Below are 26,755 nucleotides of genomic sequence, written 5' to 3'. Positions count from 1 at the left end.
TAATACATTAGAATTGACAGAATTTTGACTTTAAAATTCACCAACTATTTTATTTTATCGATGGGCATTGTTTTATATTTCTCTTCAGGTTTATACATTTAACAGAATATGATTTGAAATAAGATTTATCCATTATAAATATATCTATAAAACAATGTGGTTAGCAAATCTCACATAATTTTGTCTCAGAAGAATTTGATGAGGTTTATCTTGACTCAGCAAATATGAGCACAGTTTGAGGCATTGTTAAGAAACAGATGAGAATGATCTGAGAAGCACAAGACCTCAGCAATTTGCTTTCCATGCAATCTAGGAGAAAGAACTGGAAACAGATTTCTTTTGCGATATTTCTGTCCTATTGAACATCAAATACCTTGTTTCATAAGGAAGAAGACATCCAGTGCAATTACGTCCTGGAAATCATGGTGATTAAATTGGAAATAGTTCAGGATGTCCACCCACGTTGTCATTTTCAACACAATGAGCTTGTGATTGACAGGGAGGACTGCGCCATTAAACGTTACTCACCTTTTTCATTATCTCGCTTTAGTACACAGACAGATCTGCGCGATGCAGCCAGCCATAAAATAACATTCACACTTTTCTGTTAAATGGCCCCTAGAGATGGCAACAAAAATGCAGACAGGGCCAGGAAAGTGTCATTGGATTCGTTTGAATAGAGAGAGAGACAAATAGACAGGAAGAGTTTCATAGATAGATAGACAGACAGAGAGAAAGGTGAGCAGAGCCTTGGGCTCTACAAACTGTGAAAATACCAAAATGTGCGACAGCTGTCTTATGCTGCAGGTTTGTATAAGCAGAACACAGCTAGTCAAGCTTCTCTGAGCAAAACAGAGGATTAAATCAGTGACTTGCTCATTAAGATTACGACTCAAAATGAGCCGTGTATCACTAACGGGGGATCGACACCCTCGTGTGGGTACCTGCTTTTTGCATTAGCATAATGCACTTCAAAGATTACGCAAAACAAAAGAGGCCGGGACCTGACGGATTTCCGCTTGGTGAAGAAAGTCACCCAAGATTCCAGCAGAACAATGCAAGCATAATCTTAAAGTGTGTCTGTCTCAAAATGTGTGCACGTTTTAAAGCAACAGTACACGTGAAAATGACAATTCTGTCATTTGCTACATTTACTTGCACACCTTTTACTCCAATTGGAATGAAATCATTCCGAACGTATTGTTACATGAAGCCTAAATAAAGTGATCAGGTTGATGTGCGTGTTTATGTCACAAGCTTCAAATCAGAATTGATCTTTTGACATGTGCACACTGCATTTGAATATACATAGTTTCCTCGCTGTTGGTGCATACTAACCATCATCCTGCCATTGCTTCTTTTCTTTGTTTTAAAAACAGACTTAATATTGATATATTTCAGGTCCTGATTAGGAGACAACGAGCACATGAAGCTTTGTGCCGTGCGGCGGCTTATATATTCATCATCGAGCAGTAAAAATGCCCCTTTCCGTGCCAAAAACCAGGCATTGACTATGGATGAGAGCCCAAAGCAAAGGCCTGGTTAGACGTTGCCCTACACCACTTCACAGATGATGAGTGTAGGTAGAATTTCTATGTCATTGCACATGCACAGAACTTTCCAGTTTCGGTTTTCAATCTGATCAAGTTTACATGTCCTGTCGAACAGATGAGAAAAGTTTAAACCACCCCTTACAATCCGAATTAAATTTCAATTCATTCCTGACTTTTTTTTTAATTCCGACTGTCCTACTAGTAGGACTAATACTGGAAGGCAGAATTTTTTGATTAATTCGAATGTAATGTTTTGCTACAATTTTATTATTTTTAAATCGAGAAATCGCGGGTTTGAATACATTTTAGCAAACGTTACAATTAGACATGTTGACAGTTAAGATAAGAAAATGATCCGACCAAATGATGGCGCCACTGATTAACCGCTCTTGTGTGGCGCGCGCTCTATGAACGTAGAAGACATTAGTTTTAACAGAGAATGTCTAATAGGAAGAGAATTGGCACTCTTACTTCCGGTTTCTGGACTGGCTGCAGTAACACGTCTCTGTCAATGCGGGGGGCGCTCGCAGGCGAGTGCAGAATGAATGGGAGTCTATGGGGTTTCACCCCCAGAATCCACTTTTCTCAGGATGTAATTTTTTGTCAAGTAATTTGAAAGTTGCATTCAAAAGGGGGGGCTAAGATAATACACTCAGCTGAAAATTGCATTTTTAAGTTCACTTATCTGTTCTATAAATCCGTTCAAAAAATGTGATGACGTCATTTTCATACTGCCAGAGGTGCTGCTTTACGGCAATTTCTGAGTCACTTCCACTTCATGGCTTCCTTTCTCGTGGCATCGGCAACGATAACACCAGCTGCTATTTGAGGTAAGGCTCTTTCGGTTAATACATGAGTTAATGTTTCTGATTCTGCTTTAGCCAGAGCCCGTCATTCTCTGCTTTAGCTTCAGGTGCCATCTAACAGGGTCTCTGGTCGTAATCAGTCGCAAGTCCGTCACTGACCAATCAGCATTCATTAGCAGAATGCTAGCATGTTCCGGCCAACAACGTCCCAACCTGTAAGAAGTCGAAAGGACATAAGTACTCATTCATTCGACTTTTGGACTATAATCTATATTGAACTTGCGGAATCAACAATAAAATCTACGTTGATTCAACGACAAGCAGGAGAAAGAGATACATTTAGCCATCTAGCTCCATAGACTCCCATTCAGTCTGCGCTCGCCCGCGATCACCTCCAGTGGAATTCTAATGGAACTGCAACCAAGATCGATACAATGGGGCTAATAGGAAGTGCCAAGGCTCTCCGTAGACGGGCTCTGGTTTTAAGTAGCTGTTCACAAAGAAAAAGCATTGAAAAAAAAACAAGACGTGGGCAGTGGAATGGTAAAAAAAAGCTAAGTTATTAAATGTGAGTTGAACTGTTCTTTTATTTGAGCACCACGTTTTTAGAATGCTGTTTTTAATGGGTGAGACGCTGAAAAAGACGTGAGACACGAGTGCAACAGCCAAACATAAACACAATAGAAAAATAGCTAAATGGAATGTAAAGAACAACTAAATGTTTGATATTTCATGTTTGTATGTCGGTGACAGGCTGAAAGCTGCTGTTATTGTCTGTTTTCACAAAGCAAAAAACATTTTTCACTTTTTACGAAGATGTTTTTAAAGCATTTAATAGACTATTACTGGTGTTATACTTTTAGTCATTTTGAATTTGAATTGCCTTAACTTTTTGGCTAAGAAATATTTAGCATTTTTCTTATTTTATATTATTTATGTATATAGGATATGTTTGAGATTTTTACAATATTTTGTAAGTTTATACAATATTTGCCTTCATATTTCATGCATTTTCTTTTTTCTTTGCAAAAATATTTAACATAAGTAATTTGTTTTGATCACTTCAGGTGTTGTGTACTAGGAACAGAACTTTTTTTAACCATATGGTTAATAAAGAGAATGTTACTTGAATCATATTGTAGTTATATTTTTAAGTTGACTAGTAAAACATTAAAACATCGAAATTGTAAATAGAGATTTTTTTTTTGCCACATCGCCCAGCCCTAGCTACTAGTCTGCTTATAAATGGATCCATGTAAACGGAGCTATTGTTTACTGATCCCTCATGTTGTTTCAAACACATATGACTTTCTTTCTTTTGTGTAACTCAAAAGAAAACCTTTTTACACTATTATTTTTTATATAACAAATATTCATTGAAGATGATCATCATCACTGGAGCTGATTAAGTTCCTGCTGCTGCAGAAAACAAAGCTATATTCTGACACATTTTACAGCGTCTGCTTGAAGGACCTGTATCTTTTTTTCACGCTAGTTCTCTGTACATTCCTTGCGTTACTTTCTTCTCCATCTCTCAGACTATTTTTACAGATACACACTTACACTGCACGCTCGCTCAGAGCCCAGAGGGGGAGGTGTTTAAAGATGTGATTGGCCCAGCCCAGTGTCAATCAAGAAAAGAACCAATGGACCGCTGAGCTACATGTTTCATGGGCTGGTCTGTCAGAAGGAAAAAAAACTATGTGATATTTTTGACTAAAGTGTTTTGGGCCAGCAGTGTCAACTGAAAAAACATTGGGCCGCCGATCTAGGCACGTCAAAAAGCACGTCGGCCCACCGGGAAAGTGCCCGGTATGCCAGATGGCCAGTCCGCCCGTGGCACTTTCCCTTTAAGACAACACACATTCTGAGGAAGAATCATGCCTGATGAGTTTTGCCTTGTGTCTGGTTAGCAACCCTCGTTTCTAATCGCTAGAGGCTGATTTGTTTAGCACAAGCTAGCGATTCATCCAGATGAACTTTGCGCCGATCAGGGTCCAAAGGAGGAGATGCGTCGGATGACAGATGGATCTGAAGGAATCTGATTAAGACCTTACGCACTGGAAACATCTGGTGCATGGCAGCCTAAAGCAGCAAGCTGAAGGTGTCTGTCACAGATGACTGAAATAAATGAGTGTAAACTATTTTAAGACAGAAATGTAGCCTTTGCATGTTAAGAATTTGGCCCTGGGTTTCAAAAGCTTGTCTGAGTGAAGGCTAGGGTATTAAAGTACCTTCTGTTCAGTAAACAAATACATGTGTTTAGGATTATCAGATCAGAAAGGCTTTAATGGAATAGATCACTGAAAATTTCAAATCTGTCATCAATTACTCACCCTTTCTAAACCTGCACGAGTTTCTTTCTTCTGTGGAAAAACTGTACTGGTCGCTCTTTTTCATGCAGTTACTTTATTGCAATGCATTTGGGTGGCTTTCAAGCTTCAAAAAGGTGCAAAAGCACAATAAAAGTATCACAAAAGTAGTCCATATGAATACGGGGTGAATTCAGGTTGATCGGGACACTTTTTGCCATTGAGTGGGAAAACTCAATCAATCTGAATTCATCCCTATTTTAAATCTTATGAACATTATGACACATTACACAAACACATTATAAACACATATGACACATTACACAAACATTATGACAGCTCAGAAACTGACCGAAATGTGAGCCATTATTCAATGAAATTCTTGACTTTTAATTGTGAAGAAATCAGTAAGATTTAATCATTCTTTTGAGTCAGATCTTTTCAATTAATTAGTTAATCTAGTTCACAAAACACGAAAGATTCGTTCATGAATAATGTAGTCACGTGGTTTCAGAAGACTTGAAATATAGCTGAAGAGTTATATAGACTATTTTATAATGCTTTTACGTCCTGTTTGAAGCTTTAAAGCGTCCCCTTTAATTGCAACAAAATGTAAAAGAGTAGCATAGCCAGTTGATATAAATTTCTCCTTTTCTGTTATAGAGAAAAAGACAGGGGTGAAATGAGGGTGAGTAAATAATGACAGTATTTTCACTTGTGGTTGAACTAATCCTTTACAGTCACTGAAGCATAGGCAGAAAGTTGATTATTTCTGAAATAACCTTCTTCATGAAGGTAAAAGAGCACTCTCTCTCTCTCTCTCTCGCAGTGTGTGCACAGAAAGGAAATCAACGATAGTCACTGCTAATGACTGGCGGCTCGGTAAAATGGACGATAATGGACCAGGGTCTTCTGCCTCATTTTGTCAAACACACAAAAAGATGTGGACACGCACACAGACATTAAATTCAATGGTGATTCACAGGCTTGGGCCAAATTGCGAAAAGTTTATCAAAAAACCACCTGCTTAATGAGCCTTTTGTTTGGGCCACAATAATCAGTCTGCATTAGTGAGCAGCCAATGAAGACATAATTAATAAAAGCAATCTGCCCGCTGTCATAACAACAGCTAGAGATGCTCCTTTGATTCCACTCTCATTCTGACCCATGGGAACATGGGACGCCTCCACTGCTGTGCAACAAGTACGACGATACCCACAATCTCAAAAGAAGCGTTTTGAATTCTGTTAAGAGTTAATTAATCTGAACACATAGCAGAACTTCCTCTTTCCTGTTTCTTTCCGCTGTTCCCTCAAAGAGAAAGTTCTTGTTATGTCAAAAACAATATGCTTACAGTTCTCCAGACTGAGCTGGAGGGAGAGAGAAACAGGGAAAAGGGAAGTACATTTACTCACCCTCTGTTTGCATGATAAAGCTTGTCTTTTTTTAAGGAGTTCAATCAGCTGAGCCTCGAAGATTTATATTCCTTATAAACGTGAGGATTTTATCTTAGAAATAATTCATTTTAAAGTTTCAATGTGAGAATGTTAATTTTTCTTTCTACTGCGTAATGATTTAAGATGTAATTTCAATTAAATTACATTTATTTCGAATGAAAGTGTCTAATATATACTGTTCTTTAAATTAATAGCACTGAAATTTAACACCAAATTCGAAACCAGTGTGCAAGTTTTTATCTGTGGATGCATTTCTAACACGATCATATAAATTATTTACACCCTTTGGCAGCACCCATACTGTAAACTACTAAACTGTTTCCCATTCTGCTTACTGCTTAATAACAGGTTCATCCTCACCTTCGAAATAAAACATCCAGGTCTTTATTTTAGCATTACTCCATGTTTCGTCACTCTTAAAGGTACGGTAGGTATGTTTTTCATAAACACTTTTAGTTTTTTCGGTTGAAACTTTTTTCATAGCATCTTTATCACATCTTTATAGCAATCAATAATAGAAGTGGTCTTAAAAAAAAACAAAAACTTTTCTGGTTGGTATATGGAAACAACAAACGCAACTGCACAAACTGAAAGATTAAAAAGTATGACGCATATTATGCAATTCCTCTATATCTAGCTGAAGATTTAGTCACGGAATCAAACCAGAAAATACATACTTGGTACTGAAAAATGGCCTAAACACTGTTTATCTGTGTAGCAAATTAGCTCTAAATAAATATTAATAATCAGTCATAACTAGTTATATTATGAATATTTGGATCAGTTCATAGAATTAACTTAAATGTAGTAAAATTAATATTACAATCAAATAACCTGTTTGTGCCGTGAACACTCAGTGTTAATTGTTTATTAATTCTAAGAAATGTAAATTTCCGGGGCATGGGAAATGTCTTTCTTACTGTACAGTACTATTCAGAGCCTGTAGTCAAAATCTATGATTAGGGACTCCAGTATATGAGCTTGAGACACGGACAACTTTACGTGTGACATGAACAAGACTTTATTAACTATACTAAACACTTAAACTACTCTAACATACACATACATACATGCATACAGTTTACCAAGGGAAAGACAGCTGAAGCAGAATACAGGAAAGCAAGAAGTTATAGCATTGTTTGAAATTCAGCAGATCAACAGCCTTGAGCAAACCATCAGTTTAGTTCTAACACGCCCTTCTCAAAAAGGGGTAAGGATACTTAATGTACCAAATAATGAGACTAAGTTTGATACTTGCATGTCTCGCCCATTTGAATTAAACTGTCCTGATGCAATTTGTTGAGGCTCCAGGTGATCTTTGCTGATGTTGTCTTGATGAGAGAGAACCAGTGGGAGTCAGAGGATCTTTGGTGAATGGAAAGACAAGGCCGCAGCCTGGCACAAGCTTGGGGGTCCTTAGAAAACTTCTAGTTCAGTATCATCTTCACATTAGGATTTCAGAAAGGGACTAAGAGACTAAGGGCCCTATTTTAATGATCTAAGCGCATGGTCTAAAGCGCAGGGCGCAAGTTCACTTAGGGCGAGTCCGAATCCACTTTTGCTAGTTTAACGTCGGGAAAAATGGTCAGCGCGCCACAGGCACATGGTCTAAAAGGGTTGTCCCTATTCTCTTAATGAGTAATGGGTGTGTTTTGGGATTTATGTGCGTTAAACCAATCAGAGTCTCATCTCTCATTCCCTTTAAATGCCAGCTGCGCTCGCGCCATGACAGATTCGCTATTTACATGACGGAATTTGATAGTGGAAAGACCGAAGCCGTCTCCAGAGTGCAAATGGAACTGCTCGTGCGCGAGGTAAAAGTGCGCAAGCAGACCATCTACGGGACAAGCCGGATTCCACCATATCTTTATGTACACAATAATAATATTTTACATTGTAATCCTTTTATTTTTCATATTTGGCATGTTTGTGTGCTGCTGTGCGTCCCTGTATGTTTAATAAGCAGAGAATACGCACGTTGTGGACCCGCCTATAGGCGCACATTACTAACACGCTCATTAAATAACAAAAAAAATATTGCGCCATTGACTTTAGACCAGGTTTCAGTTGGTCAATGGCACAGTCTATTTCTGTTGCCTCAAAATAGCAACACGTCGCCAACAATGCGCCAGAACACACCTCATTTTCAGACCAGCATGCCCATGGGCGCGCAAATGCATTTGCTATTTAAACAGCATGGGGCAGGATGTGAAAATGATAAATGTGTCGGACTGAAACTAGCAAAAAACACTTGCGTCGCGCTTGCCGCTGCATTGCGCCGGGTGTAAGATAAGGCCCTCAGAGACTAAGGCTAAGAGGCATGATCTTGCGATAAATTATTTTTAAAGCGTGAAGATGTCACACCCTCTGGATGGCTGTGAGCCAATAAGAAGTTGTTCCCTTTTGAGGGAATTTCTTTACGATCCTTTGTTCAAGCAGGCCTTTGAACATGTAATTTGATTGGATGTTTAACAAAAGAATCTTCAAGATTCTTATAATACTAATGCGTCACAAAGTTAGCAAAATGTAATGTAAATTAACAAATGGGGGATGAAGATTGGAGTTTATAGAGACTAAACATGCCACACATATGATTTTGGTTAACCATAGTATGCAAGTCTGAAACATTAACCCAAAAGAGTTAAAAAGAGTACATAGGCCAAACCACATAAAAGGAAAATCATGAGATGTGAAAATTAGATACATGTTTATACATTTATCAAGTGGTTATATATAGAATATATAGGATTAAAAGGGTTTATTTCTCCTTCTCAGCAAGAATTAAGTGAGATTCACAACTCTCTGCAAATTCCTTTTGGGGTTGTAAAAAGTCTTATCAGTCTTAATGTGTCCTGTAACAGGACACCGGGTTCTGCCAGTGTGTTAGCTTCATTTGTGATGTTAGTTTTGGGGGAAGTTTTATAGACCTTTGCTGGATTATTCATTAAATATAATGAATAATTTGTGTGTGTCTGATTGGTCCAGATGCTACATCTGTTATACTGTTCAAAAGTTTGGGGTCAGTAAGATTCTTTTTTTATAGAAATCAATACTTCTATTCAGCAAGGATGCATGCAATATTTAAAAAAGACATTTATAATTTTACAAAATATTTATATTTAAAATAAATGCTGTTATTTTGAACTTTCTATTCATTAAAAATCTTTACAAAAATGGTTTCCACAAAAATATTAAGCAGCACAACACAACGACATTGATAATAATAAGAAATGTTTCTTGAGCACCAAATAAGCATATTAGAATGATTTCTGAAGGATCATGTGACACTGACGACTGGAGTAATGATGCTGAAAATCTGTACTGCATTTTTTATTTAAAAAAAAATGTGAGCATAAGAGACAAAAAAAAATCTCACTGACCCCAAACTTTTGAACAGTGGTGTATGCATATTAAAATTTTTGGTTTTTCTCATTAGATAGTCTCAGAGGGCAGATGGAAAGCCAAAAATAACACAGTAAATCAGGGCATTTTTGGCTGATGTAGAAATCTTGGGCCTGTTACAACGGCCCATAATGAATAATGACGAATAATTGATGGCCATATGGGAGGTCCAGGTGCAGGTGCTCATTAGATGAACAGCTAATGAAGCGAAAACATTGAAATGGCCGTGTTATGGTGAAGGGTCAGTTGAACACACACGAAGAGGTGGAGGGCTTGTCTTCAGCAGTACTGAGAGATGAAGGAGGGGTGCATCGCTCAGCTGTGTATGTCAAGACTGTGTAAGTGGGTGGTGAAAGGCTTGTGATTTTTAAGTAGGACTTTTCCCTCCCTAATTCTCTCTTTCTCTCATTCTCGCTCTCATCATTCAGTCCCTCATATTACATCCGCACCTGCCAAAGGCCTAAGCAAACAGCTGCTCGTCTGATGGGGGGGCCTAATTGGGGCAGACTCTACTGCTGTCCATGAGCATATGGACCATAGCCACAAGAGAGCAGAGTTGGGATGCAAAGGGTCGTTTGAACCAATCCTATCAGAGTTCACTCACTGGGCAGGCTTGTGTAATGGGAACCCCACCTGCCCCCATGCTAATTATCAGCCTTGTGGTTAGCGCAGCCTCTCGGCAAACATGTGCACCTTTGGATTGCGAGGAGATGCATCCTGGAGATGGTCGAGCCAGGTTATGGCTCAAGAGAGAAGAATGAGGAACTGAGATAGAAAACAGCATCTGTTGCTTTCAGACAGGCCTTGCCTCCTGGGCTCCGGATCCTGTTTTGGAATACCGCACAAAAAATGTCTCTATTACCTGACAGACATCACTGAAAAAGTTGTCCTGAGAAATTACACCTGCTTCTGGGACAGTCCCAGACAGAAAAAGAGTCAGGGGAGTGGACAGCAGACTTTTTAGCTTGTCAGATCCAATCAGAAACAATCTCTACCTGTCTGCCTGTACATTTCACATCTTTGACATTATATATATAAAAAATAAAATACATGTACACAAAAATACAAAAAATGTTGTGTATAAAAAGAGACTTCTTACCTGGTGACCTGAAGGTCCAGGCTTCATCATCATCAAAGTGTGTGTCACCAGCTGTGAATCGTTCTCCGGGAAAGAAGGCATGGGCCACTGTGCCACCGGGTCCATCAAAAGGGTATCCGTCATTATGGTCCGCTTTGGTGAAGTCAATCTGAATGTCTGCCTCATTCCCCGCCACCTCATGGAAGTTGAGTGGCGCGATGTCACTCCACACTTTCAGTGCGTAGTACATGAGCGCCCGCACCGTGTCTCGACCTAGCAAAACTGACTCCTTTGGAAACGTCCTCACCCTGTGAGAGCAGAAACATGAGTATATGTTTGAAACTATGACTTGAAATAGACAAGAATCCCTTTGTAGGACCACCGACAGTGCAAGAAGATAAATTCCACACCGCTTTTGAATGCATAGATAGGACAAGGCATGCAGCAAAGCAGCTCTAAAATCCTGTCTTGTGGCTCTTTTTAACTCAGAATTACTTCCACGGTAATACATTTAGGATACACAACAGTTACAACACATCTTCTTCCCATCTTCCTCTTTTCTGTTTCACTCAAGGTAATTTGGAAACAATTAAGTGTGATTTGGAGGTCCACTACACCCCACAATGATGGTAATCACTTCCAAGGACAATTTGATCCCTCTTTCCAAGTACAGACACAGATCGATGAGAAATTAATTTCAAAGTGCCGGCTCTGTAAGTGCCCGCTAAGAAGTGTGCCTTCTGCACAGAATACACTTATCCTTTCTGCACAAGCACCAGGTTCAGGCATTCTATTATATTTGAAGAACATTGACTCTCCCAATACAGTTATTAGGGCTCTTTGGGTGCTGGTAACGTATTGCACCGGTTGCTCAAGATCAACATGATCTTTGGCAGTTTAGGTGGTAACAGCTGGTTCTACAATGAGTTTACAGTCAGGATGGTTCAAATGGAAAGACAGGAGATGCACAATAGTGCCGTGCCAAGGTCAATGCTGCCCCCAGCTGAATTTACAATGAGCTAAGTGACCTCTTTGTGTGCCAACATTCTCCCTGTGATGTGCTACACCGTGTACATTAATTCATCATAACCCATTGCTCTTCTGCTTGACTTGTGCCAGATATGCCATTAACCCCCTAAGTATTTCACATGCAAATCTAAAGCTTGAGAGGGAATTTAAGGTGAAATACTTGTGCTCATGTTTATGGTGTAGCCTATAAAATTAGAAAACAAAATATATAAAATAGAAAAGACAAAAAGATATACTATAGAAACCAGCATATAAAGTATATTATATACATATTGTATATTATGCAGTTGTAATCAAAAATATTCAACCCCCATTGCAAATCCGGTTTATTGGCAAAATTTACAGACTTCCAGCTGTTTGCAATGAACAAATCAAACAATTAATTTAAATAGCTCAACACGACAAATGCTTCAAATGGTTTCCCCAAATTCAACTGAAAATGCACTTTTAACCCTTTCACACATAAGTTATATTCTAGCTGAGCCCCCAGCATGAGTTTAAGGCGACCGTTATTTTAGAATGTATCACCTTAAAGCTGTCAATCAGCGCTGGGGGGGTGTGAGATCTGACTGTCAATCACAGGTCGTGCACACGCCACAGATCCCCCCTCCCTCGCGCACGTTACAATATCCCATGCACACGCCACGCCTGAAGATTGCACGAAGCGTGATGGCGGAGAGAAAATCTACTAACAAGCTTCCAATTCCTCGGTTATTGCTATCTATGGATAGATTAGCCAGGGCAGACTACCTCCGTTTCCATGGTGTTGATCGATGCTGAAGAGATGGCACGGACGCGTTCACAGAAAATCAGGTACACACGCACTGACGAGCACGACCTCGATGGGAGGGTGCTCGCTGGTAGTGGGGAGGGGCATAAGAGTTGGAAACATTCAAAATTTTGGCTAAGTTGACCCAATCTGCCAGACTTGCCGACTGCAGCTTTAATATTTCCATGGAAATATGGATTAATCCCTTTTAAAGATACAAAAGTTATTCAGTCAAGAGCAGTGAGTGATTTTCTCTTTGTCTTTTGTTGTTTGATTAACATTTATGACATAGACTGCAGCAGGAATATTAGGCTGCTGTCACTTTAAGACTTGACGTGAATCTGTTGAACTTGATGTTCATTTAAGACTTCTCAACTAATTTAAGACTGCTTATGAGGACACTCGCCAAAAATGTCATTTTGACATAATTTTGTGTCTTTTTGTCTGTTCAGGTTTACATTCAATAAGTTCAGTCTGTCCTGTAAGTATACAATGACCTAATATGGTCACATGAAAATGTAGGGTGCTAGGGAAGGGAGTATGAATTTCAAGTTCAATTTTCTATCCATTTTCGCCATAATGTGCCCTTGGCAGGGATTGAATAGACAGCCGGCATAAATTGGAGAATAATCAAGGGAGGTTTTTTTTCCCTCTCCATGTCGTCTGGTTATTATACAGGCACTAACAGTGGCAGCTAACCTGAAAGCCAGATAAAGTGCCTCTGGGAAGATTGGTCATCCCAGCAGCATGTAAACGCTCAAATGTTGAAGTTTAATTTTCAGTCACAATCCCCCTTCTTTGTCTCCATGTGATACAAGACTGATTAGACAGACAAGAGGGGAAGTGGATAAAAAGAGAGAAAATGGCAAATAGAAATCAGGAGGAGCAAGTTCAAAAGAACTCATTTCCTCTATTCTGTTGTAATTCTCACAGCGGGTCTTACCCCTGCAGATCAGTGATCCAGACAGGACATTTACTGTATGGTGATAATCACACATCAAATCAATCCTCCACACTCACAACTAGGCACTGAGAGTGATGCACAGCCAGATGGGTGTTTTAAAGGAATGATTCCTCAAATTCACTCTTAGAAATAAAGGTTAATGGGGTTCTGTATTTGACTCAATTTTAGGGTGCTTTCACACTTGGTTCGATTGCCTGTTCCGAACCCGAGTTCGATTGCTTCCCCCCTCCCCCAGCCCCCGATGGACTGTGTTCACATTATATTATTTGTATCCGAACCGCGGTACGCTTGCGTCATCAAACTGCAGCTGGCGCGTACACGTGTTGCTTGGTAACCGCTATGAAAAAGCGTCAAAATGGATAGAATTGCTCGCTTCACATTTCTTCTTCTTTTTTTGAACCTTTGGTTTTGTTTTCAAAGAAAAGATACAGAAACACACTTGCGTCTGTCTGCCGCAAAAGTATTAAAACCGTTCCAAAGACAGCGGGATGTCCACCGAAGACAATTTTTGTGGAGGCAAGCAGAAATCATCTCTCTGCTTGCAGTGCGTCAATCCCGCTTTTCGTCAAGGTAAGTGTATATAGACCCTTTTACAGTTGTTAAACACACGCACGCAGGCACGCACCACATTATACGCCATCAATAGCGGTTCACTTCCGCGATTTGGTACGATTGCGTTCATATCAGCAGCGAACCGTACCCGAGTTCACATGAACCGTACCCCAGACCACCTTTTTAAGCGGACTCGAGTACGGTTCGCGGGTGCGCACCCGAGTTCGGAAAACAGCGTTCACATCATCCAAACGAACTGAACTCTGACGTCATTCGAACCCGGGTGCGCACCAAAAGTGCTAGTGTGAAAGCGCCCTTAAATAATCCATAATGCCAAGATGATTCTATATAAGGTGAAATGTCTTAAATGATTGAATAATACGTTCATATTTAACGGGATATTTCAATTTATTCTAGTGATAAAGTATATTTACGAGCTGTATAATTCATACAATTTTATTCAAATTTAAAATAAATTAACAAAAATTAATTAATTAATTCAAACTAAATTCGTAAAATGATCCCATGATGAGAACCCCTAAAAGGTTCTATAGAACCTTTTCTAGTGTAGCCTTTGTAAAATTCTGAAACGGAAAAATGTAATTTGTTATTCACTGAAAATCTTTATATGCACCATGGAGATTTTTTAAAAAGAAGTATCACTATCCAATTTATGAATGAATCATTCCTCTGAGTCAAATATTTTCAATGAATCAAATAATCCATTTTACAAAACTAGTCTTAAATATTTTTTTCACAAATCAGACTGATTTGGTTCTTGTATTCAACTCACTGACTCAATGATTCGCAGTTGTTGAAAACTCACTTCAGAAGACATGATATAGTGTATGAATCATATTGGACCACTTTTATGATGCTTTTGCATCCTTTTTGAAGCTTGAAAGTTCTGGGCTCCATTTATTATAACTGAAAAAATAATTTTGCCTTTTGTTTTTCACAGAAGAAAGAAAGTCATGCAGGTTTTGAACGACATGAGGGTGAATAATTGATAACATTATCTTGACTTTTGAGTGCACTATCCCTTTAAAGATCCCCCCAGCCTATTCAGCGATATGGTTTTTAGTTACTTTCACCAATCAAACAGGCACGCGCTATGAGGGATGAAAAGAAATCCAACCCTGACGGATTACCGTCATTTGAGTCCTTTGGGCATGGGTGGGATTATCTAGCTAAACTACAGCATGATTATTTACAACTTTCGCCCTCATTGTAAGCCGGCATCTGGGCTAGATGCTCAAGCGAACACATAGATGCCCATGACACAGAAATCACACAACAGCTCCTTCACACTCTCATTGGGTATTGCCTGGAGCATATTGAGCAATTGTGAGAGTTGTTCCCATTTTTATCCGGCACGGAAAGGATTAGGAGCGTCAATGGGGTTTGATAGATAGAAATGTGATGGGAGTAATGGAGGGTGGTGAGGAAAGAGATGCTTATCATAAAGCCATTTCACTCTGCTCCCTACTAATCAGCTTGGGAAATCAACCCCAAAGACACACAACGTGAGTCTGGGGGGGAAAAAAAACACATTGTCTTCAAAGCAATCACTCCGTCCTAATCAATTTAGGTAATTAATGAGAGTGTTAACGAGCAGGTGGGGGCCCTAGAGTATGGTGAGGGTCTAATTTGAAGTGATGGAGTCATGATGAGGGGCCATCTCCACTTGACACTGATGGTCCATGTGCTCTGAATACATATGTAGACAGCTGGACCTCTGAACCTTGTTCTTACTGATCAATCATTTATCCAACTGTCTGAACCAGTAAACTGTCTGAAAAATAGAAAAAAAGATTAATACTTTGTGCAAAGAAACTTTTTTAAACATGTTTTGATGCCTGTTAAAACATGAAAGTGACAGTTCACCCCAATTTTTTTAATTCTGACATAATTTCCTCACCCTTATGTTGTTTCAAAAATAAAACCCAAAAATGTTGAATTTTTGTATGACTTTCTTTTGTAGAACAAAAGTGAGATGTTTTAAGGAATCTTAATCTCCAATTTATAGTGACTTAGAAAACATCATAAAATGAGTCCACAGGATTCGTACACAACAGTCCAAGTCAAGAGCATCAGAACAAAATTGAGTCATTATTCACTGACAATCTTTCCTTCCATGGAGCTGTAAACCCCAAAACTCCTGAGAACGGATCACTGAGTGAACTCTGTTTCACGAACTGTTAGATTTAGGAATGAATAATTTAGTCTGATTGAGTCAGCTCAAAATAATTATTTATTGATTGATTCGGTTCTGAAGTTCATCCAAATGCTACAGTCATTATGAACTGTCACTCTATGATAAAAAACAACATGCAAATTAATTTTAAAATCCGTATGTAGCAAAAAAATATTTAAAGGGGACCTATTATGCCCCTTTTTACAAAATAAGTCTCAGGTGTCCCCAGAATGTGTCTGTGAAGTTTCAGCTCAAAATACCTCACAGATTATTATTATACCATGCTGTAAATGCATTTTTGAGTGGAAGGAAAAACATGCTGTTTTCGTGCATGTATCTTTAAATGAGCTGCTGCTCCCAGAAGAGGGCGGAGCCTGTACAGCTCATACCTCTGTCCAGATACTCTGCCAAAAACTAACAAAACATCTTTTTGGTTTTGATTATCATCCCTACATTTGCAATTTTTCTTGTTTCACATTTAAACTGAACAAAACATACTCTAATTGAGGTTCATGCTTATAACAAAACAAAAACAACATTTTGCAATGTGCTAATTAAATTATTATTGTAAATTAATAAAGTTAATTAATATTGTTAATATTACTTAGATGATTAATTATCAACAACAATTAATTGATCATTTCAACCAACAATTAAGTGGTTGTTTAGATATTTTTACAGAAAACATTTTCTTGTAATATAACTGCAGAAAGAGTTGCATCCCTTGAGAATCTTGATGCATATAAAGAGGCCAAAACCCGTCAGCCTGTGCTGATCAAAAGCTCAGAGTTTTATACTGTCTGTACATTTGCTGTGTTATCGATTCTTCCCTTGCTCAAGCCCATTTTAAAAGATCTCTCCTCACACAAAACCTGTATGATAGTGCAGTGCAATAATCACTCAGAATCCGTCATAGTCCCTTCTCCCTTCCTGTCTTTCTGTACAGCCCTTTTCAATTGGCTTGGAAAGGCTTTTTATCACTGCTCCTAAAACAAGCCATTACTGGCTTTATTATAGCGACTGGCTTCTCGGCTGGTGTACAGGCACACCTCTGTCGCTACAACTGAACCAGGGGTGCAAAGCTCCTGACATACATTTTACAAGAACTGATAGAGTTCTCCCAGCACAGTTATAGGAGTCATTTCACCCCAACCAGCACTTGGCGGGTCTGAGGAGGTCACTCGACTGAGTCTGCCCATACTTATTAACACAGAGAAGGAAGGTTCAAGCTAAAATTAAGGTCACACAAAAATAATCCAAATGCTGAGGGAGACAGGATGAGGAAATTGAGAAAGCACAGGTGTCGAACGGCAAAATGTATGTATATTTAATTCTTTTTAACTCCAAATTTGACAAGAAAAATACATTTGAATAGACACACATGTTGCTTCCAAAAAGCTCATACTACTCTACTAAATGAGTGGAATGACGTAGAAGTGCTTAGAAGTAATTTCAAATGTCAATAGGTCAAAAACGAGATTATAAATGCTAAGCTAAATGTTACAACAGATTTCTGTCTCCATCTGTATCTCCGAAGTGTATGATGTTTCTAGCACTATGAGTCATATACGTCACATTCAATTATCTTCAAAGGCCAGCATGATAGTGTTGTGTAATATGTCACACTTTTATTCGCTAAACCATTGAAATGTACCCAGAATGATTTTTAAAATATCGGTACATATTATTTATTGCATTTCTGAGGACTTTTTAAGGGAACCTCTTCCTGTGTAGCCTTAAAGCAATCGCCACTGGTCAAACTCTCAAGGGACCCTGCTGAGTCAGAAAGCCAAACATTTATTAAACTGCATGTCTTTGAGGTCAGATGTCTTGTGCAATTTAATCCGGACCATCTGGATGTATGTGTTGAAGATGTTCACAACACAGCTCTAGAATGTCGGAAATGTCTCTACATTTGATAGTTCACTCAAAACTAGTTTCTCCAAATTTCCCAATTTCTCATGTTGTTACAAATCTGTATGGATTTCTTTCTTCTGTGGAACACAAAAGGAAAAGTCAAGCTACTGTATATAATTTATTCATTTGGCAGATACTTTTATCCAAAGTGACTGCATTTCATTCAAGGTATCCTTATATTATATAATCAGGGCTGGACTGGGACAAAAAATCGGCCCGGGCATTTTGGCCCAGACCGGCCCACTATAATCATAAACACCACCCATCTTTGCACGCCCTTAATTATATGCATACCAACTCCTATTCATTAAAACCACTAATGCCATGTAATGAGTGAGTATAGGAACGAGTGAGAGTTAACAGATGAAATAAGTAAAAATTTGACATTTATTAATACAGTTGAACTATACTTCACAGTGGTAAATCCTAAAACAAGCTATAATCTGCATTAGCATAGCAATACAAGTTTTTCTTACAGGATTTTTGTTAAAACTGTGGTGGGTGGACCTGGCATGCCCCCCCGTGAGAAAATTTGGTGCATTTTAATGTTAAATTCATCAATCTGGTGCACTTTGAGAGTTCAAAATTAAAAGCTCCAACCCATATTCAGTGTGCAAATTAAACAAAGAAAAATTCAAACCTCTTTTAGTTACAGTGTCTATTTACATTACACCTACTACATAATAATAGTTATAATATTAATCCAATGACAGTAATTGCCATATTTTGTAAAACAAATGCACTAAAAAATAAAGGAAACTTTCATAATTAGTTTTGTACCAATTTCTATACTTGAAAGAGATAAGCACATGATCTTTTATTTTGACGCAAACTGCATCAAGCTTTTATTTTGGCGGAAAACATGGTTTACAAACGCCTCTCATTAGATTTCTAGTGAATTGCGTAATCGTCAACTATGCAGATGTGGAAATAATCTGTAACTGGGTTATGGGTTTCTACACTCATGACATAGCCTAAGTGTTTTGAAAGTAGTTCTGCTTACCGCAGGCTCTACACTTTCTCATCTCTCTCCTGATCCTCATCACTATCATCATCATCACAGGAGCTGATGAAGGGCAGAAAACATATATTTTGACACATAAAGCGTCTGCTTTAAGGGCCTGGTTCTATTTTTTCACGTTATTTCTCTGCACATTCCTTGCGTTTCTTCTCCATCTCGCTGACTATTTTGACAGATACACACTGACACTGCTGCACGCTCGCTCACTCGTTTAAAGTTGTGATTGGGCCAGCCCAGTGTCAATCAAGAAAAGAACCAATGGGCCGCTGATCTACGTGTTTCATGGGCTGGTCTGTCAGAAAGAAAAAAAAACTAACACTGACTTTTTTGGACCAATGCATTACACCGGCACAAACCCAGCTCCGCCAATTAAGCAAAACAAAACCAAACGAATGGGCCGCCGATGTACAAATTTTATGGGCCGTTAAAAAAAAAAATTAAAAAAAAATGTATATGAGTATGAGATGTATCGGCCCGAAAAGCACGTCGGCCCACCGGGAAAATGCCCGGTATGCCCAATGGCCAGTCCAGCCATGTATATAATATACAAATGGGTAGGATTAGGGGTAGGTGTTGGGTTACGCGCTCAAACATCCAAAAAAAAATAAATATAAATAAAATTATGATCATGATGGCTGATTAAATTGAAAACCAGAAGTCAAAATATGTCATAATGGCAAAATTGGGCCCCAATATATATCTTTCAATGAAAGCAATCGAGGAAAATGAAACTACTCCTTCCCTGTGCTAGAGGTCTGCATTCCCGTGGGACCAGATAAGAATTCTTGCTGCGCTGGAATAAAAGACAGTCGCGGTCGGTAACAGGTGGACTTTGGACATCCTTTGACAGCATATCCGCGCTTTTCTCATTCTAATTGACCACCTGAACAGCCTGCTCTGAGGACTGTATTATGCATGTGCTGTGCGCATGGACCAGTGCTTTCTGCATCATAAGTTTTATTTGCATGCGTCTGTGCGCACAACACACGCATAATACAGTCCTCAGAGCGGCCAGGTGGTCGATGAGTGACAGATTCAGCCTTCGTGGTTGGGTTTTGGACGAGAGACGCTGAAACTGTCGTCAGGACATTCTTTTCTTGCATGGATGTTAAATAGCTCTGTTTAAAAAAAGTGATTTCATTTCACAATAGCTGTAAGCCAATGGTTTTCGTTTATTCATATTTTGCTTTTAACTTTGAGTGACAGATGTCGTATTAAATCAATTTTTCTGAAATGTTTTTCTACTGTCTTGACTGTAAAATGTCGAATACAAATAACAATTACATTTTTGTATAGCCTACGTTTTATACAGAGAGAACAGAGAGTGAATTTTAAGAGGGAGCGGGTGGGTGCGGAGTAGAACGTAGCGAGAGCGGGCCAGAAAAAAACAGTCCCGCGCAAACCTCTACCCTGTGCGTTAAAAAGTGATGCTGACGAGTCTTGACCAAGCGTCAATATGTGACGATTTTGGGAGTGAGAATGTGTTGCATATAAAATGCATCTCATAAAAATATTGTTCATTAATACTGCTGCACTCACTCTAAAGTCTATTGCCTATCCTTTTGGCCAGCTTTTTTGCCAACTTTGTTTTAATAGGAAAACAGCACTCATCAATCTCTTTTTATGAGGTATTTAAATGTCAGGAAATTACTTCAACCCTACAACTGATGAAGCCATTCAGATGAGGATAAATGGGGAAAAAACACATCCTGATGATCCAGAATAAATTCTTCAATGTTCTTATCTGTGTGTGGATGATGAAGAAGATAAATGTTATATTGATCCCAAGGCAATATATTTCCTAGCACAGAGAATGTGCATGCCACGGAGACCTCATTTGCAGGTCATAAAATAACTCTAGATACAACTAACAAACATGCCTAAACATTGATGTTTTACCAAATAAAAAAATAACAGGTAGTTGCAGAGGTGTATTTCACTGTATAGGTAAGAGTGGATTGAATGTAAGCCTTTGTGATTGACAACACAAAGAATATGAGATCACAGTGGGCTTCAGTAATGAGAAACAGGAAAGAACATGGTATAAAACCCAAGACAAGTGTCTGTAAACAAAAGCCAATATTACACAACAACACGCACACGTGCACGCGCACACACACAAGCAAGCACATACACACACACACACACACACACACGCTTCAAGAACAGACACATTCACATAGTCAATTTGTCTTCAATACAGACAGCCTTGAGGAGAGCTTCTGTGATGGAAATTGGAAAAGCTTGTGTTGAGGGATTTCTGACATAGCCAGTATTATCTAGCTATAAAACCAAAATACAACCCAATATTTTTAGTTAGAAAATCAGAAAATCAATCAGAGTATTAGCCAATATGTTCAAGACATAAAATCAGAATATAACCAAATATTTCCTAGCTATAAAATCAGAAAATAACCCAATATATTTCTAGCAAAGAAATCAAAATTAGCTATAAAACCAGAATATAATCTAATATTTTTAGCAGGAAATCAGAATATTCAGAAAAATCACAATATATGCCAGCATGTTCTAACTATAAAATCAGAATACAACCTGTCTAGTAATAAAATCACCAATATTTTTTTGGCCAGTGTGTCCAGAATTTTCAGCCTTGGCCAAGAACTCTCATTCCATTGCATCACTAATTCTGACCCTTTCCATCAGCTCTTACTATCAACGAGGCTACAATTCCTCTATGTTTCGAATTCAAATGTATTGAATGCATATCTGACATGTACAGCTGTCTGACAGCAATCACTCAGTTTCAGACGCAAATATGGTGAAATACCTCCAGGAAAGATGCCTCTTGTTCCACTTATTCTGAGGAGCCAGTGCTCGCTTTCTTCTGCCTGCTGACATCTCTGGCTCCGATACATCTGGCAGCGAGCAGCGAGGGGTCTTCATTAAGCCCAAGGTTGCTTGGTCTGCAGGGAAACACATACATGCATAAATACAGACCCAGACACATGTGCAGAATGCAGATAGATAGGGTGATGCTTTTTTATTTCTGTCTTCTGTCTGACTTCAAAAGAAAATCTGCCAGCTGCAGTAAGCCAGATGGACATGAGACTATAATTTTTTTTTTTGAAATATGCATCTCTTAAAACATCCAAAAATGCAAGGAGAACAACCAGGGATAACATGGATCAGAGTTTTATTATGAAAATAAAAGCATGTACTAACCTAGCACTCCAGTTTCCTCCAGCCCTCCAAACCTCTGCATGGCTTTGATGGCTCGTGTCAGAGCTTCCTTGGTCTGTAGCTGTCCATTCACAGGATCAGGGGGTGGGAGATACCCAAACTTGCTCAGCCAATCCTGTAGTAGAAAGCAGGTGCTGTTAAAGAGCACTGTGTCAAAATTAGTAGATGCTTTCACTAAAATTATTAAACTAGCAGGTACTTTACAGCAAATGCAGTGCATTTTCATGCATTCCTCATCAATTTTGTATAGTATGACGTGATGAGGGCATGAACATGTACAGGGTTTAATTGGCTAAAATATTATTATATTTGCGATTTCTAAAGATGGCAATCTTATCAGTTTGTTTCTTTTATCACAATATCATAATTAAGTTAGCAGACATTTAAGATGACAGATGTTGCACTTTTTGTCATGTCTTCAAGTGCAACTTCTAAAACTGGCAATTTATTAAGAAATATACCAGGTGCTTTCTCAGGTTTTACTAATTAAAAAGTTTCAGTTTTCATTGGTAACCACGCCATATATTTTCCTATGTCCTCAATTTCACTTTCCATCCTGTTAGTCGTTTATAAATCTTCAACTTTCACAAAAAAAAAAAAAAAAAAAAAAAAAAAATCCATTCATTAATGACATCATCCTTCAGGCAGTGACATCATTTTTGGTGAACTAGAAACAGCACGAACATTAGTAAATATTACCAATGGATTTGATGAATTCTGTGGTGGAATGTTTTTTAGTATTTAGTGTTCGTCTCACACTAAAACAAATGATAAAACTACAGAATTCGGTTTGATGCGTATCCCCCTCAATGTCAAGAGTGGTTGATCAGACCTCATGAAATCACTACCACAGATTCTAAAGAGACAATCACCATCTCTTACAATCACCCACTCACTTTAAGTTGACTCAACTCTGCTGCTCATTTACTTGACATTGATGACTATTGCAATTGTGCTGAATGACTATTAACAAGCATCGATTTAAGTTGAAAATCAGGGTGATATTAAAGATTCTGACACACTCAAGCCTGATTTTTTGTTCTCCATTATTGTGCATTATGCCAGACTATGTTGACTTTTAATGTTGTTTTGCCAGTCAGATCAATATCCGAGACCATCTCCTCACAATTCAAACAATTCCATTAGTAAAGTTGTTTTGTGCCAGTGCAGCAAACTCAGCAGAGCATGGAGGCGTCCCAGCTGCATGTCGGTTCAGGCCTGCGGGCAAACTGTTTGCGTATGGACTTAATTTCATACAGTATTGTGCTAAAAACACAACGCCAGTGTAATACAGTTCATTGAAATGTATGATCTCTGAGAGGGTTCTCGCTTGATTAATCATGCCACCTTCACCGTCTAGAAAAACAGCATTATGGCTACATTAATTATACGAGCAAAAGAGAGCGATTTAAAACGTCAAAGCTGGCTGACTTAAGGCATTGATGACGTGGGCTTTTCCTTTGAGTGCCAATAAAAGAATGAGGATGTGCTGTGTGTGGACAGACCAAGGTCTTTCAGAACAGGAGCACACAAACTAACCAATTCACCTCAGTGTAACAAATGATGACACTGACAAGCAAAAGAACTAGAACATCAGGTACAAGAGCTAAAACCACCATCAATATTGCATTCATGCTCTGTCTTTGAATCTGAAAAAGAGTTGAACTTGAAAAGTTCACTTCTTGAAGCTAACCTTTGTCAAGCTCCACACTCAAGTTCTAGCATGCTTCCTTGTAACAAGCTAGAGAGTAAAAATTAGGAATCACTTCAAAGTATGAGTCAGAAGAATAAAATAAGTGTCATGCGGATGAGTGGGTCGACATGGAGCACTAACCAAAAGATCTGACTTGCAGGAATAGTTCACGCAAAAATGAAGAAAAAAAAAAGATTCAATTGAATTACTTATATTTCGTTCCAAACCATTTGACTTTCTTTTCTGGAACACAAAAGATGTTTTGATGAAAGTTTGCACTGCGATTTTTCTTTGCTGTGAACAGTATGTTCTTGCTGTCAAAGAAGAAAAAGCACCATAAAAACTGGTCCATATGACCATTTTAGACAGTTTAGTGGAGCTAGAGAGTTATAAAATAATTGTTTAATTGCATGTAAAAAAGACAGTGTGAAGTCTGACAAATATATGCTTTTGAGTTCAATAAAAGAAAGAAAATCATACGGGTTTGGAACAGCAAAAGAGAGTAATTACTGTATAATTAATAAATAATTAACTATATGTATAACAAAATAAATTCCAGAATAGAAAAAAAAAAAAAAAATCACATTATAAGAGCAATATTTTAAAAAATAAAATAAAACAACAATAGGTACAGATGTAACGTGTATGTTCTGTGTTTCCCCCTTCATTGTGTTGTTGGTTCAGTCCCTGTGACCTAGTTTTCCCCAGTCAGTGCAATTAGTAATTTCATTCACCTGTGTCCTGTTAATTACCTGATTAAGTTCCTTTGTTTGCCCTTGCATTTATACCCTGTGTTCTCCCTCATTCTTCGTCTGTTCTCGTCTATGTTATAGCGTGTTATGTTTCCTGAGTTTTTGTTATTAAAAAATCCTGTTTCCTGTTCCTCCTCGTATTCGTGTGCTTGCTACCACGTTACATGACAACAGTCTAGACCCAATAATATTTTAATAAAATAAATCTAAAATGAAAATAATTCCACTGCAGGTTATATTTTAGTAAATTATATTTTAATAAATTAAAATAGGTACACTATAGACAAAATTTTATAAAATAACAACATAAAATAGATACATTTTTTTAAATGAATTAAAAGGTCCAATACAAAGTTACCTGAAATTTGAGCAAACAGGGACTTATGCACAATCCCAAACCAATTTTTAACAATAAAAGAAATTTGGACAAGAAACCCCATTTTACAGAATGTGATTTTGTAAATGATTTCTAATAAATCACAAAAGAAAGCAAAAAAAAAAAAACCCAACAACATTACCCACAGCTTAAAAGTGCTGTACAGGACTATATTAACAAGTTGTCATTCATTACGTGGGTTGATAAATCATGGTCCTCTACAGCTATGCTGCGCTGAATGCTGCCTAGTCTGTTTCCCTCCTCAGTACCAGCTGACACAATTTGTGTGTTGACACACTGTCCAGCTGTGTAAAAGTGTGGAGAAGATGCTAACTCTCTTTGTGTGAGCTCTTTTCCCACTGGCTGAAATATTGATGCACGACGAGCCACTGTGCGTACTCAATATCTCATATCTCCTACGCATACATATGAAGTACCAACACAGATTACTCACACTGACAATCTCACACTGTTATCAGCAGCAAAGATATCTAAAAACTCAAAGTACAAGTGTCCACTGTTCCAGAGAATAGGACAACTTGCTGTGTGATCATTAAGAGGGCATCCTAATACTATCTTGGGTAAGCACACACCAGCATTGTTATTATAATTATCTTCATGCTAAAATCATCAGATAGGCGAGACTGGTGGCAAAATCTGTCTGCCGACATATGTGCCAATACTAATAATAAGGGTTGCATGACAATGTTTTATTTTTAGTTAATTCAAGCAACATATTTTATATATAATTTTGTCACCCACAATGTTCATATTGGTGCAATCCTTACAAATAAAATCATTAAAGAATGACTTCAGCCTTCAGTAGCTTCAGCTATATACATTAATGAAATACTGCTCATCACATTTCAACCTTTCAATTCATAAAACAGTGGTACAATTGCCCACAACATTACAGCCAAGATAAAATCCATTACAGTAGCAAACAGTATATACAGTATGCCATTCATGCTAATCTTCAACCAACAACCAAGAGACAAAATAGATATTAGAAGTTTGCATACTACCACACTTCTTTGTCTCTCTCTCTCTCTCTCTCTCTCTCTCTGTATAATTTATAAATCATCTTTTCTTGCCTTTACTGGATACATAACAGGAGCTTATAGAGGAAAGGAGGTTGGGGTTTTCAGGACATGACACGGGCCAGATTTGTCCGCACAAGTAGCCTACACTATCAGTTAGGCCACTTAACTGACAGAGCTCTCAAATTTAGAGAGGACTGTCACCTCACAACCTTTAATGGTTAGGGGCGAACTAAATAGAAGTCAGAGACGTCGAAGGAACCAATCAGTGGTGCCTGAGGCACATTTTCCAAAAGACTAAAAAAAAAAACTCTTTCCAAAAAACTCAGCCAGGCTTGCTGGCTTTGATCAAGTGCATTACTGAAAAAGATGGATAAACCCTGGCGGTCCGGAGGTGATGATGAGAAAATGTGTTCAATGGTGAAGGTCAGTGTTGAGCGGTGCTTAGAATCCTCAAGCATGTTATCTGTCTTACTATGAATCATGGAAAGCTAGTGGAAAGGTGAGGCTTCTCTTCACATGAAATTCAAAATTCACTATGAATTGTTTAGCATAGGGCGGTAAGAATTGTCAAAGGTATATTAAACCTTCATAGAATATGAGCGGAGAATCGATAAACTTAGACAACGCTATATA

At 38.3% G+C, this 26,755-nt stretch overlaps 1 protein-coding gene across 2 annotated transcripts in view; it reads right to left on the bottom strand.

The window, feature by feature from the left end:
- The window catches only part of mmp17a (matrix metallopeptidase 17a), a 97,691-nt gene that overhangs the window by 16,246 nt on the left and 54,690 nt on the right, over nt 1–26,755 (bottom strand). For both annotated transcript variants that reach the window (XM_084137484.1, XM_084137485.1), the window contains exons 2-4: nt 22,241–22,373; nt 21,846–21,981; nt 10,630–10,916 (exon numbers count right to left, since the gene is read on the bottom strand). In XM_084137484.1, the coding sequence (XP_083993610.1) occupies nt 10,630–10,916; nt 21,846–21,981; nt 22,241–22,373 (556 nt within the window). The remainder of the gene's footprint in view (nt 1–10,629; nt 10,917–21,845; nt 21,982–22,240; nt 22,374–26,755) is intronic.

The sequence above is a fragment of the Abramis brama genome (assembly GCF_963993115.1).
Source record: "Abramis brama genome assembly, chromosome: 15".
Taxonomy (NCBI): Eukaryota; Metazoa; Chordata; class Actinopteri; order Cypriniformes; family Leuciscidae; genus Abramis; species Abramis brama.
This window is presented reverse-complemented; position numbering and strand designations above follow the sequence as displayed.